General features: G+C 39.2%; 1 protein-coding gene across 6 annotated transcripts in view; it reads right to left on the bottom strand.

Moving 5' to 3' along the window:
* ZNF521 (zinc finger protein 521) overlaps nucleotides 1-14,620 on the bottom strand; it is a 297,172-nt gene that overhangs the window by 39,835 nt on the left and 242,717 nt on the right. For 3 of the 6 annotated variants that reach the window (XM_064294636.1, XM_064294633.1, XM_064294632.1), the window contains one exon: nucleotides 1,660-1,725. The exons of the other annotated variants lie outside the window; for them this stretch is intronic. In XM_064294636.1, the coding sequence (XP_064150706.1) occupies nucleotides 1,660-1,725 (66 nt within the window). The remainder of the gene's footprint in view (nucleotides 1-1,659; nucleotides 1,726-14,620) is intronic. 6 annotated transcript variants of the gene reach the window in all.

Genomic DNA, 14,620 nt, shown 5'->3' with positions numbered 1-14,620 from the left:
TGTTGGCACAAGTGGGGAAAAGGGATAAGCATATAGACACAAGATGCCCCTCGAACCTGACCAATATGCTGATACTTCCAGTTCTTCTTCCCTTCTTTTCTACTTTCAGAATCTCAGAGGAACTATTTGATGTTGGCAAATAGTTTGAAAGATGAAAAGTTTGGCAACAAATGTTTTTATTAAAAAAAAAAAAAAAATCCTCCTCTCCCATCCCCACCAAAACCCCACACCTTTTAACAAAGAAAAAAAAAGAAGGTAGTTCATGTTTCTTAGTAAAAAATATGGTAAGCCCTGAAAAAGGCAAGAGTGAGGAAAGGGGTTGGGGTGAGAAGCAAGACCAACTACAGCTGAAATACATTTCTCTAAGTTGATTTAGGAATTAGAGACGCTTTCGAAACATTAGCTTAGTGTATAAACCTTTGACTTCAGTATCGGCCACTGGACTCCATAGAAAGCATTCCAGTTTACCTGAACGGTCTACTGTCCTCTCGTTTATACTCACTTGAATACATGAAACGAAACCTTTTTCTTTGGAAAAAAATTTTCACCACATAATCTTTACTGGTGCTGTTTTGCTGCCTTAACAGAAACTTTCTAAGCACACAAAGATGAGTATTAAAAATTTACTTCCATGTTGCATAATAAATTAGACGTAGAATATGATTGGAAATAGCATGTTTCCAGTTCAGTAGTGCATCTCAGTTGATGCCTATTTAAGAGGGGCGGGTTGCAGCACAAAGCATCTGAATACCAAGAGGGCCTGGAGACCTAAGGAGCTCTGGTGGTGCAGTGGTTAAAGCACTCCACAGGAGAAAGATGTGGCAGTCTGCTTTTGTAAAGATTTACAGCCTTGGAAATCCTATAGGGCAGTTCTACTCCATCCTATAGGATTGCTATGAGTCAGAATCAACTCGACAGCAGTGGGTTTTTTTTGTAGGTATGAGGTCATTCACCAATTCTTGCTAGAATGCAGGTTACACAAGGGCAAGGGTATTTGTCTGTTTTTGCTCACTGATGTCCTCCAAGTACCAAGAACAGTACATGGCTCATAGGTGGGACTTGATAAATATGTATTACAGATTTATGGGAAATATCTACTTAGCTAGTCCTACATCTAATTTCATCAAAATGAAATATCGAGACTAACACCAAAACAATATTAATTGTTTATCAACCGAGTTTCAAAAGTTTGCTCTACTTCCTCATACATCACACCCTATGCATCTGACATAATAGACTAGCCAAATTTACCTTATAACGTTTGGCTTCATTATTTGCTAAAATAAGATCAAAATGCTCTGTCAAATAAAACATTAACAAAGCAGTAGTCTCATATGCCAACTCTGGCCTGAAACTGACGAGTCAAAACTTATCCCTTATTTCAAGAGGAAAAATGGTTATTATGCATTTTAAATCTGAAATAGAGGAAAAGTACCATATAAAAGATGGGATCTTTGCCTTCTGTTTGTCCAAGTCATAGAAAAGTCTCTATAGCATATATCCATGACCCATAGTTTGTGCTCTAAATGATTTTTATTAATAGTTATGAGTTCTTTATATTACAGCACACCATTCTTTTTAACTAATTGTTTAAATCATATGTATGCATTTATTACAGTCTTTGCTGAAAATGTCTCTTGTTTGATATGAAATACCTACTAGTAATGCCCTCACATCTGGGACTTCTGGCACTGGTGGAAGTACAGGTATATTTACCTTCGAGTACTGTACAAAAAAAAAACACAAATTGGTAAAATCGAAAGAGGCTAGTTCATGCAGCATAAACTAAATGTAACCTGCTTTAAAGTTAAGTCTATCTGGAGAACATCTTTGAGCACGGCGACAGGGCAATAAAAAAAAAAAAAAAACAGTATTAATTCTGCACAGTGGAGGGCCAGCAACACGGGCCACGGACTAAACAAGTTCTCGTCAGGTATGTGTGCATGTTGCTGTGTTGAGTTTACAGCAAGGGTCAAGGCCTTTTCTTCTTTTTCTTTTCTTCTTCTTCTTGGCATAAAGCCACTAGTTATCTGAAGGAGAAAGTCTCCAAACACTGAAAAGCTGTTTATCCTTGCTAAAAAGCACAGCTTGCTACTGCTAATGATTAAATACCCCCCCTCCCCAAATAAAATAAAAACCCACAAATCAAACAAACAAAAGAAATTGAGTAAGGTTCAGTAGCTTCTGTAAATGTTATGGACCTTAACAACCATGGGGTTTTAGGTGCCCACAGGTATAAGACAAGAAACTACTTGGGCATTTCCAAAGCTAATTATCTTTCTAAGGCACTTATATTATTGATTACTTATTGCAAATATGACATCTTCTCTCCTGAATCGTGGTGTTGAGAATCAGGGTTCGCTACTGAAGCACAAGCAATAAATGCAATGTGGCAGGAGGGTATAAAGGGTGCTGGAATCTCTCAGATTTCCAGAGGACTTTATCCTGCTCCTTCTTATTTTGTCTGTGGCAAGACTAAGAAAACAGCTCAGCAGCAATGCAAAAAAGTCACAATACTGCATGGTATTCGCAAATGAGCCACATTTTTATTATTGTATTGGTGTGACCTTAGAAACTTGGCCTTGAAGAATAAAAAAAAAGGTAATGGCACAATAAATGCAATTTAAGATTTCTAAAAACAATTTACTGGAAATGTGCTTTGAAACTTGAATTTTTCTAATCAGATGATGCCCACCCCTTGGAGAAATTTTCCTGTGCATTATTAAAGTGATATACTACAGTACTAGTTAGAGCTCCATAACCTTTAAATTGCCTGATTGTAATTAAGGCCACTAGTTTTATTTAGGAAGGTTCACGGAGGCTCAATTTAAGTTGGCTTAACTAGTGTGAATTTAATGTCATGCTGCCAGAAGGCAGAGGAGCGCTCTGGCCTGGCAGTTCGGTGGTGCATGCAGCTGTGGGGTCACGCATTCTAAATGAAGCCCAGATGCAAAGAAACTACAGATACTGGTAAATAGCCGGGTGGGTGCAAGTACATACCCCTATGGCTGCATATGTACATAACCACTCATTCCTTCATTCGTCTGATATACTGGCAGTTTCCCAATTTGGGACAATGAATACATCTGATTATTTACAGTGTGAGCAGAAGGGGTGTGTCGCTACTCCCGGGGCATAATGGAAGTGATCACTGAAATGAAGGAAATGCCCAACCAGCATTAATGATTTAAAACGAAATGTGAGGTCATAAAATGTGTAAGCTGTAGAGGCAAGAATGTTATTCTCATTACGAAGAAATTCTAAGAAAATTTACAGTTATGGCTATGAGGAGAAAAGAAAGGGTATTATTTGGACAAGCAACTGAATAGGAGTGGTGAGAACAATATATAAACTTCACCAAAAAGGCAGCAAATCAGGGACTGGAAACAAAAGATGAGAGAAAAGGAAGGTAGTCAAAGCAGACTAGAAGGAGGAAAGGGTAGCAGTGGACAGAAAATGCTTAAGGATTTGACCCCTGTTCCAAATTTTACTGGATGTGAGCTTGAAAACATTCATCTCTAGACAGAATGCTGGCAATTTTCTACAGCTCCAATGGCAATAATGATAAATGAATTTCTTTAGAGCCAAGTAGCTCAAGCAGCCAACTAAGTTACCACTACATAATTAATAACAATAAGCAATTAAGGAGAACAGTAGGTTACAACTATAAGGTGTCAAAATACATCAGCAAAGGAAAAAACTGCAACAACACACTTAAAATAAAAATAAATCTACATTGTGTGAGTATCTTCTTCCAGACCGTATTTTGGGTGAAGCTTTTGTGCTTGAAGAAAAATAGAAGATGACATAAAACTACTATAAGGTGATTAACATCCCTCCAAAAACAATAACACTCCCCACGCTCCAAGAAAACTGAAACGTGATATGGGAAACATGATTGTAAAGGCATTGGAGAGTTGGCTGACCACTATTTGGCATTATCCTTTTACTAAGGAATATTATAATAAATACCTCACAAAACTGTATTTGTTGGCTCATGTCTTTTCAAAGATCCCAGAACATTTTGCTTTTTCATGTAAAATGGAAGAGAAGCAATAAACTAGGAAAAAAAAAAAACTAGGTAAGTATAGGAAAAAAGCAAGACTAAACCTTATATATTTGGCTAAGGGCTGGGATGTTAGATAAAGGTTACAAGGGACGTTGGATACAATCTAACTACGGACTTATTTATGAAAAGAACTCTTGTGGTGCTGTGGTTAAGAGCTTGGCTGCTGACCAAAAGGTCCGCAGTTCAAATTCACCAGCCGCTTCTTGAAAACTCGATGGGGCAGTTTTACTTTGTCCCACAGGACAAAGTAAAACTGACTCAACAACAATGGGTATTTAAGAGATGAGAAAATTGAGACCAGAAATACCTGACATGTCCATGACTGCAAAGCATTTTGGTCATGGTTAGTACCAGAATTCAGACTTCCTGAATCCAATGCTACATTGTTCCACCAATACTTCACTTAAAAAAACTGTGTTCTTGTACATCCGCTATTCATTGCAGCACTTTTCGCAATGGCTAAAATGTGGAAACAATTGGAATGTCCATCAACAGATGTATGGATAAACAATATGTGTTATATACACAATGGAATGCTACTCCACCACAAAGAGAAATGAAGTCATGATGCATGCCACAGCATGGAGGAACCTCAAAAACATTATGCTGAGTGGAATTAGTCACAAAAGGACAAATACTGAATGATCTCACTTTTATGAAATAAACACATATATAAAACCAAAGATCATTAGTGGTTACCAGGGGTGAGAAGGAGGGGAAAAGGGGGAGTTTTTGCTTCAGGGGCATTGACTTTATGTTAATGGTGATGGAATAATTTGGAAAAGGATAGTGAGCATGGCTGTACGGCTTGAAGAATGTGATCAATGTCACTGAATTATACATGTGCAAATTGTTGAGTTGGCATATGTTTTGTTGCGTATATTTTCACCACACATACACACCATTACTGTCGAGTCGGTTCCGACTCATAGAGACCTATGAGTTCTACTCATGGGACAGAGCAGAACTGCCCCACAGGGTTTCCAAGGCCATAAATCTTTACAGAAGCAGACTGCCACATCTTTCTCTCGAAGAGCTGCTGGTGGGTTTGAACTACTGACCTTTCGGTTAGCAGCTGAGTGCTTTAACCACTGTGCCACCAGGGCTCCTTATTTTCACAATAAAAAATATTGCATTTTCCCTCTTAAGTATAATTTACATTGTCAGTTACCAATAAATAAAGACAAACCCGTTGCCACTGAGTCAATTCCGACTTCTAGTGACCATTATTTTCTTTCTCTCATTAATGTGCAAAGAATTGTTTATATTTCCATTCCACCTGGTCACTCTTTCCTCCCTGATGAACCAAGGCCTAAATTTATTCCAATCTGCCTCACCCCCTACTTCCCTAGCAATTACTATTAAAGGTTCTCTTACCCCTGTGAAAGTGCTCCTCTCCCTTTAAAGGAATGGAGCCTTAGCTAATACGTAGCACCTGCTGGAAAATTTGGTAATGGAAAGTTAAATTCCCCGTATCTCCAGATTCTCCAGAGGGACTAGGAACACCATTCTCGGTAACGCAGTTTGGTCTGAGCTGTCACTCTGAGAGAAACGTACATGATTATACAACTTGTGACATGGCTGGGTGTTGATACTTTCTCTCAATGGCCATAACCCAATGATTTGGTTAAACTGTAACCTAAAACCCTGTGGAGGCTGGGCCTGAGTCTCCTTTATGGAATTGTAATTCTTCAGAAACAAAGACTGATTCCTTTGCTCTATTCTGCCTGTGGCTGACTATACTTCTTCAAGTGCCTGAATCATTCCCTGATACGGTACTAAATAGTATTTGGGAAGAAACCAGGACCACATGCATATTCCTAAGAGTGTGGCTTACTAAAAAGGTAACGCCATACTTATGTATGGAAAATAGGTTAGTTCAATATGTTCCTAACCTGCTTTTCTCTCTTGGGCATCGTTCTGTATACACTAGCACCATCTAGACACTGTATGTTGAAGGCAAGATGTTACTGGCATACCAATGAACCACACTCATTTCTATTTCCTTCAGCTCTGTCTCTTGTCAGTCAAGAGCACCATATGTGAGAAAGTCATTATTCACTGCAGTGGGAAGAAAGGAAGAAGGGAGGGAAAGACTGAAGGGAGAAAGGAAAGAAAGGAAGGAGGGAGTAAAGCAGGGAGGTAGGTACAGAAGGAGGGCAAGAACGAAGAAAGGAGGGAGGGAGAGATGGAGGCATGGAGGAAGGAAGTAAGTCAAAAGATTCATGTAACAAAGATTTCCACCTCATTTTTACTTAGTTTGGAAGTATAGTGAAGAAGTAGATGCCTCCAGGTATTTTGTTAGGTTAAGAATCAAAGCTAAAGACTATGAAATGGACCTAACAAAAGCCATGGATTAGTTAATAAATATATTTGTTAAATGAAGAACGAGTCATAATAATTAAAAGATAGCTCTTTCTTTGAGAGCAATTCCTTATATTAGCTTCTGTAAAGCTATTAAATATTTCTAAGACTATAATGCCAAATTATAAAGATGCTTTGGGTACAATAAATTTTAATCCCCTATCTTTATGACAATTTTTCTAAAACATGAACTGGTTCATTCGAAATCCATTTTAAAAATTTAAATACTGTATACTGTATCAATATAAAGAAGGCTGATAATGAATCTCCTAATGCAAAAGGCAATCTACTGAAATAATGTCACTAAAATATCTATCAATGGTTTTAAATATTTTACGCATTTAAAGGCTTTGTTTTACCATTGTATGATCTGTGATATAATCAGCATGGAATTCCAATGTTTTCTTAAACAATCTAAGCAGAAATCCAATACCCGCAACTATAAAGTTTACGTTGTTTCTGAAAACAAGTCATAGTTACCTCATTTATCAGTTTCATGCTTGTTAAAGAAAAAGCATAAAAATCCAGGATAAAAGTGACCTATGGTGATGACTTGGCCTACTCTTCCTTTGCTTCTGAACACAGGAGCAATATTTGGTTTCTTAAAGGCAGAGATTAGCACAGGAGTTTCTAAATTTGACCATCTGGAGGAAACTGAGTACTTCATGTAATTTTGTGGAATAGTGACTGATAAGGCAGGAGATGAATGGTCTCATCTGAACAGGCAACAAAACTTCTCTTTTCTCTGAATATTGAAGACAGCACAGTTTAGCAATTAAAAGAAGAGCAGAAAAATACAGATTACCACAATGTGAATGAACAGATAGGGATAAAGAGTTTTGGAATATTTTTGACAAACCACAATAAGTGAGCATGCAAAGATTCTTATATTTAGAGAAAAATGCTCAGTCATGAAATAAAATTTCTTCCCTGGCATGGGAAAAGAAGTTAATTTAAATATTGGTCCCAGCTAATTCAAAAAAAAAAAAAAAAAACTCAGAGAAATTAGATATAACTAAGACTAACACAATAGCCTTAAGAGAGAACATATTTTAAGGAGGAGGTAGGCTGCCACTGTGGCCCGAGCAGTCCATTCTTCCTCTACCTAAACAGCAACAAAAAACCTTCTATTTTTTTTTATTGAGTCAGTTCCAACACATAGCCCTCAAAATACAGTTGGAAAACCATTCAAAAAGGAACAGCATGAGAAAGAGGAAGTGTCAACTGAGTGACATACAGGTCTTAGAATCTGGGCATCTCCCTTTTAGAATGAACATTAAAAATTTGGGACAACATAAAAGCCAAAGCCTGTCTTAAAGTGATAATATCAGGGAAATTCCAAATCAAAGTAGTCACCATGGCCTTAAGTCATCAGCTTAGGCCTAGATATTACCTCATTTACTGCAAAAGATCATGCTTTGTGCTCAGGCCAACGCAACTTTTAAGCACAAAAAGATGAATTAAGTGTCTATACAATTCGAACTCATGCTTCCCTCTTGTCTGAATGCTCCACATTAAAGAGGCGCTCATCATTGCTAAGACATTACAATGGTTAGTTTTACCCCATTATCTCTACCTGAGAATTATTATACATATAATAGCTTCTTATATTTATATAAACCAAACCCACTGCCATCAAGTCGATTCCGACTCATAGCGACCCTATTAAGGCAGAGCAGAACTGCCCTATAGGGTTTCTTCTAAGACTGTAAATCTTTATAGAAGCAGGCTGCCACATCTTTCTCTCATAGAGAGGCTGGTGGGTTTGAACTGCCAGCCTTTTGGTTAGCAGTCTAGCACTTTAACCATGACACCACCAGGGGTCCTATACAGCACTCTGGAATTCTCAAAGTGTGTAAGTGTGGGTTTCTATACTTCAATTATCAGTTAATCTGCTAAAAAATGAGGATTGGTCCAGGTAGCTCAAATCTCAGAAAAGAGCAGCTGGGGGAGCTTAACTGGTTTGCTCAAAGTCATGTGAGTAGATGCTGGTAGGGCTAAAAAGATTATCTGGAAGGAAAATAATTACATTTCAATTTGGAACCTTTTTTTTTTTTTTTAGCGGAATCATCCATAATGCTTACTTTATATGGTCCCTATGCTTGGGAAGACAGGACACCCAGCAACTTGTGCCAATAACGTGTGTTTTGCCTAAGCCAATGAATAGCAATGGTGGAAAAAGCGGAAAAACATACTTTCAGCTTGGAATTTTCTGGTTATCTTTACAGTTTAATTTTAGTGTCCTTTAAAGGGTTTATTAAAGCCAAAAATGTAATGATGCTCATTTTTGTGGCTATTATTTTGGAATTCATGAAAACTTGGCATTCAAGATTCTGACTAATTCGCAAAGAAATAACATATTTCAACTTTCCTGTTATGGGTGAGAAAATTGATATGATTCATTTTTATTAACTAAACCTGTTTTTGAAAACCGAAAAAGTAATTATTTTCAAACTGTGTGAAATAAGGCAGAATCATTTGTTTCCCAGCAAATGGTAGCAGTTACAAGGCTGTTTTCTCTTCCTCGTGTGGAGTTTCACATAGACTGTTAAATATAACTTACTGAGTTGTTTTGGAAAATACCAAGAAAACCATATACTGTACAACTCAAATGTTTGGAGTTTACAAAAACAAACAAACCTTCCCTGGCCCCCAGAAATGTAAATAAAAAGTTAGATTTCCCTGTACTACATCTGATTGCATTAATTGATGTTTAAAAAAATTGGTTGAAAATAAAACCCAGCAGTAGCATTTTTCTTTCCTAAATCACAATAGCAGCACATTACAAACACTACCAAAAGGTCCCCTGGTACGATTGTAAAGCTCCACTCTGGCAATAAAATGCATCTACTGTGTGTTCTCCACTCTCATCTCCACCCTCCCAAACATGTAAGAAAGCAGGTCACAACTGCAATTAAGCCTGCTTGCCCAATGCTTAAATATTAATTTCCAGTGATACTCAGAACCTGAATGGTCAACCGCTAATCCTTTCTAATTTATAAAAAACAGAATCCGCTTATTCTAAAAGAGAGTTTGAGCTCTGATAGTAAGAGGACCATTACTCCTGAGTCCAGTTTTGCAATCTGTCATTTTTCCCACAGTTAGCTACACTGGTTGCCCAGTAGGAGGAAAAAATCCTGAAACACATGACATGCACTTAGTTGTTGTTGTTAGTTGAGGTCGAGTCACACACAATGAAACGAAATGCCACCTGGTCCTGTGCCATCCCCATGAGGGGTTTTGGATCAGACTGTTGTGATCCATACTGTTTTTACTGGCTGATTTTTGGAAGTAGATCACCAAATCTGTCTTTCTAGTTCATCTTAATGTAGAAGCTCTGCAGAAACTTGGTCCGCATCATAGCAACATGCACGCCTCCGCTGACGGATGGTGGCTGTGCATTAGGTACACTGGCCGGGAATCGAACCTGGGTTTCCTGCAGGGAATGGGAAAATTCTACCACTGAACCACGACAGACCTTTGGGTAGTCATAGGACTAGTATATTAGCAAACATAGACCTCTACTCATAGGCTTAAATTTATTTAAACGATAGTGGGTAAAGAGATGGTATTTATAAAAAATCATCATGGACATTACCCCAAACCCTCTTTTCCCACGCAACAAGGTAGCGTGGAGTTAAAAACTCAGGCTTCGGCATCATTCCATGGTGGGTGGGATGCTAATCCTGCCGCTAACCAACCGTGTAATCTCACACACATATTATTTAACTTTAGCTGAAACATCTATCAAATGAGGACATAAAGTACCTACACTATAGAAGTGAGAATCAATCAAGAAAAACACTGCCTGGCCTATAGTAAGTATGCAGTATATGTTAGTAACTCTTATTGCTAAGCATGAAATGTTAGCTCTCCCACAACCCACTCTATTTGTTAAAATTTCTTACATCAAATATAAGAATTCATTTATTGATTTTATTCCTTTATATTTCTCCTCTTCCCCTCCGTACAGGAAAAGGGCAAGGGAAGCCAGAGGCTGAGGGACAGAGGAGAACAGGTTTCAGCCTGTTCACACAAAAGCAGAGGGGAGGTCAGAGTTCCATAGAATCCACCTTCCCCTCGCTGTAGTCACTTCTGTGAGTGGCCCTCACAGAAAGTGAGCAGTAAAACCGAGGCAGTGCTTCAAGGGCAGAAACACTGAAGCCACTCAGCAGAATACTGGGAGTGGGGCTGAAGAAGTCGAGGGCCTTCAGAAAAGGTGGACACGCCTTGGGGGACCCCCTCCTCCCTGAAACTGCAGGGCTGTCAAGACCAAGAGCAGCACTGGTCAGGTTCCTAGACATGTGGGATTATTTGGGCAAATCCAACAGAGACCTTTTGTTAGTTTTTTAACTTAACCCAGACATTTATGGGAAATCTCGGCATATGGTAAAGATAAACTTTAAAACAATACCCAGAAGATGTTAATGCTGTTAAATTATCCACTTTTGAAAACTCCTTCCTCTTAAGGCACTGCCACGGCAGCACTGCTGATTTTTTTTTCTCTCTCCCTCCTCCTCTTTTCCTCAACCCAATTTTGTGTGTGCAATTTTGTGTGTGTGTGTGTGTGTGTGTGTGTGTGTGAACCAGGGGTGGTAATGTTTACTCTGTCAAGGTATTTGTTGAGATGACATGGAAATTAGTTCAGGAATGAAGAAGAGTAGTACAGCTTAAATGAAAAAGAAATGTCACCCCATTTGCTATTTCTTAGGTCCTACTTCCTAGCAAAGTTTCTCTTCTTCACGCAGAATTAATTTCTCCTCTGATTTTCTACGATACTTCGTAAGGACTCTATGACACCACATTCTCCATTACAGCCTAAATGTTGTTATTGTTGTTGTTGTTGTTAGGTGCAATCAAGGCGGTTCCAACTCATAGCCACACTTTGTACAACAGAAGGAAACAATGTCCAGCCTTGTGCCATCCTCACAATTGTTGTTACGCTTGAGCCCATTGTTGCAGCCACTGTATCAATCCATCTCATTGAGGGTCTTCCTCTTTTTTGCTGACCCTCTACTTTACCATGCATAATGTCCTTCTCTGGGGACTGGTCCCTCCTGATAACATGCCCAAAATATGTGAGATATAAGTCTCGCCATTCTGGCTGTACTTCTTCCAAGACAGATTTGTTCATTCTTCTGGCAGTCCATGACATACTGAATACTGAATATATTCTTAGCCAATACCATAATTCAAATGCATCAATTCTTCTTTGGTCTTCCTTATTCATTGTCCAGCTTTCACGTGCATATGAGGTGATTGAAAACACCACGGCTTGGGTCAGACACACCTTAATCATCAAGACGATCTCTTTGCTTTTGAACACTCTAAAGAGGTCTTTTGCAGAAGATCTGCCCAATGCAATAATACATCTTTTGATTTCTTGACTGCTGCTTCTATGGGTGTTGATTATGGATCCAAGTAAAATGAAATCCTTGACAACTTCAATCTTTCCTCTGTTTATCATGATGTTGCTTATTGGTCCAGTTGTGAGGATTTTTGTTTCCTTTATGCTGAGGTGCAATCCATACTGAAGGCTGTGGTCTTTGATGTTCTTCCTTAAGTGCTTCAGGTGCTCTTTACTTTCAGCAAGCAAGGTTGTGCCATTTGCATATTGAAGGTTGTTAATGAGTCTTCCTCCAATCCTGATGCCATATTCTTCATATAATTCAGTTTCTCTGATTATTTTTTCCGCATACAGATTGAATAAAAGGATACAACCCTGATGCACACCTTTCTTGATTTTAAACCATGCAGGAATACCCTCGTTCTGTTCGAAAGACTGCCTCTTGGTCTACATATAGGTTCCTCAAGAGCACAACTAAGTATTCTGGAATTCCCACTCTTTGCAATGTTATCCATAATTTGTTATGGTCAACACAGTCGAATGCCTTTGCAAAGTCAATAAAACACAGGCAAACATCCCTCTGGTATTCTCTGCTTTCAGCCAAGATCTATATATTTATCCTATATTTATTTCTATCTAAATCAATCTTATCTCTCCATGTCTAGCAGAGCCTACTATCTGCTGGTATTCTGGTCAACTCCATTTTCTCTTGACAAGTAGAAAACGATACCCATGTCCCATCCCATGTATTCTTACTCTTAGCTGTTATCATCTTGCAAGTATTGACCTCTACTTAGTCCTCTCTGCAAATTTTTCTTTACTTCACATTTTTAAGTCTCAAGTAGAGTGGTCTTCATAAATACTTTCACTGCTGTTGCATTCCATTTCCACCACGCTGTCCCCCTACTAATGTGTGGCCAAACAACAGTTTCTTCTCATGAATGACACCTCATTGTAACCTCTAGAAATAGAATATTAAAAGCCACTGTTTTAAGATAATTCTGAAGACTAGTCTGATTTTGAAACTCAATTAACTTAGCAGTTGTGAAGGGAAAAACACATTTTATAAAATTCAATAGGAAAATCTGCGCTGGGTGTCTGCATTATTCTAGTCTCAAGATCTTTACTCTCTTCACCAATTGCTTTAATATCTGACCAGCTGTTCTCAGAACAACTGACACCACCGGTCAGTTGGTGAGCAAGGCGTAGGCAGGAAGGAGGGGCACAGCACCCTGTATGCCAACGCAATGCCTTCCCTCCTTCAAAGGGGCTAAACTGTCTGTTCAGTAGCCTTTGCAGCTCTAGCTTTCCAGGGCACAGACTTGGGTCTCTCATTAGCACTGAAATCCCCGCTTCTAAGAAGAGCACAGATGTCAGGGAAGTCTGACCCAATATCTGGCTGATCAGATGCTGTTTACTTTTATAAGCCCGAGGTTTTAGTGCATCTTGAGACAAGGCAGTGCGATTCTTCTCCAGCCCTCCTTGTTGTGGGGAAGTAATGGAATGCAGAAGGGGCACACAAATGGTCTGAGCCCACAGCCGCAAATCTGTATTGGGAGACGGCTGCTGTTTTCCATGGGAAGTTTCCCTAAAGGACAAAAGGGCCAGACCGCTTCTCTGGAAACGAACACTGCACAAGGCTCTGGTCCCCCGAACCCCCTAGGCATGCCTTGGCACATCCAGCCCAGGGCAAATGGCCCACTATCGAGTCCTCTTCAGAAACTGTTCTTTGTATGGAATTAATAAGTACTTGCATACATCTATGCATACATACATACAAATATGAAATGAATCTCTTTAATAATCTGAAGAAATCATCTCAGCTCATGTATGAGGCAGTCGTTAAGGGCCCTTGACAAAGGGGCCTTTGGGTTTTCTCTTTACCTTTGATCTGCATTATGAAATGTTAATGTCCATTCCCCATCAGCACTCCTTACAAAGAGGCACCCTTCCTCTAACGGCTCACCCCTGCCCACTGCAACTTCCACTCAGATTATCCATTTATACTTAAATGCTGACTCTGAGCTTATGCCCAGAAGCACTGACATTTTTAAACAGGGCTGGCTAAACTGCTAAATAAAACGTATTGATAATAAAGAGCACAGCCGAGATGAAATTGTGGCAATTTAATAATCAACATACTCGTATTCTGTGCAACTCCATGCTATGCATTCACTTAATACAGGAAACTTGACTCCACGTGTCTTGTCTGTAGTCAGTAAGGTGGGGTTGGGGAGTGGCCACAGAATCTATAATTTTGTGTTGATTAGCTAGGAAACAACCACAAGCACATATTTTGATATCTCTATTAAGGGCCTGTTCATGTCTAACTGCAAAACTTGGTTGCACTTCTTTCACCATCTTTGCCCAAGACAGACCAGTAAACACAATTCCTCTCTCTATAATTAGCCTTTTCTCTGAGGGCCCTGAAGTAAGTCCGCACGCCGTAGATTTAATATCCAGTGCTATATCCATATGTGCTGCCCTTGCCTGGTCCCAGAGCATATAAACTCCCCTATTAGCAGCCTTGACTGCTTAATTATGCAGATTTTTTTTGTACCCGCCTGCCTGTAAAATTACTGTGTCTAACCTTTTTTTTTTTTTCCCTCTTGCACCATGCTGGCCATTCTAATGAAATCGGCATAGGGGAAAGGGCCTGATTTGCAGTTATGGAGGCTGGATCGCACTGGCAATCTGTCCTTAGTGGGAGTTACAAAGAAGTCAAATGCCTTCATCTGGTTCTACCCTATCATCCCTAAGGTGATTGAGTTCACTTCCCGATGCTTCCCAAGTTTTCCTCAGGCTGTCCAATCAGCACGTCCACCAGGGAGCCCAGCCTA

Source organism: Loxodonta africana, chromosome 11 (assembly GCF_030014295.1).
Source record: "Loxodonta africana isolate mLoxAfr1 chromosome 11, mLoxAfr1.hap2, whole genome shotgun sequence".
NCBI classification, from domain to species: Eukaryota; Metazoa; Chordata; class Mammalia; order Proboscidea; family Elephantidae; genus Loxodonta; species Loxodonta africana.
This window is presented reverse-complemented; position numbering and strand designations above follow the sequence as displayed.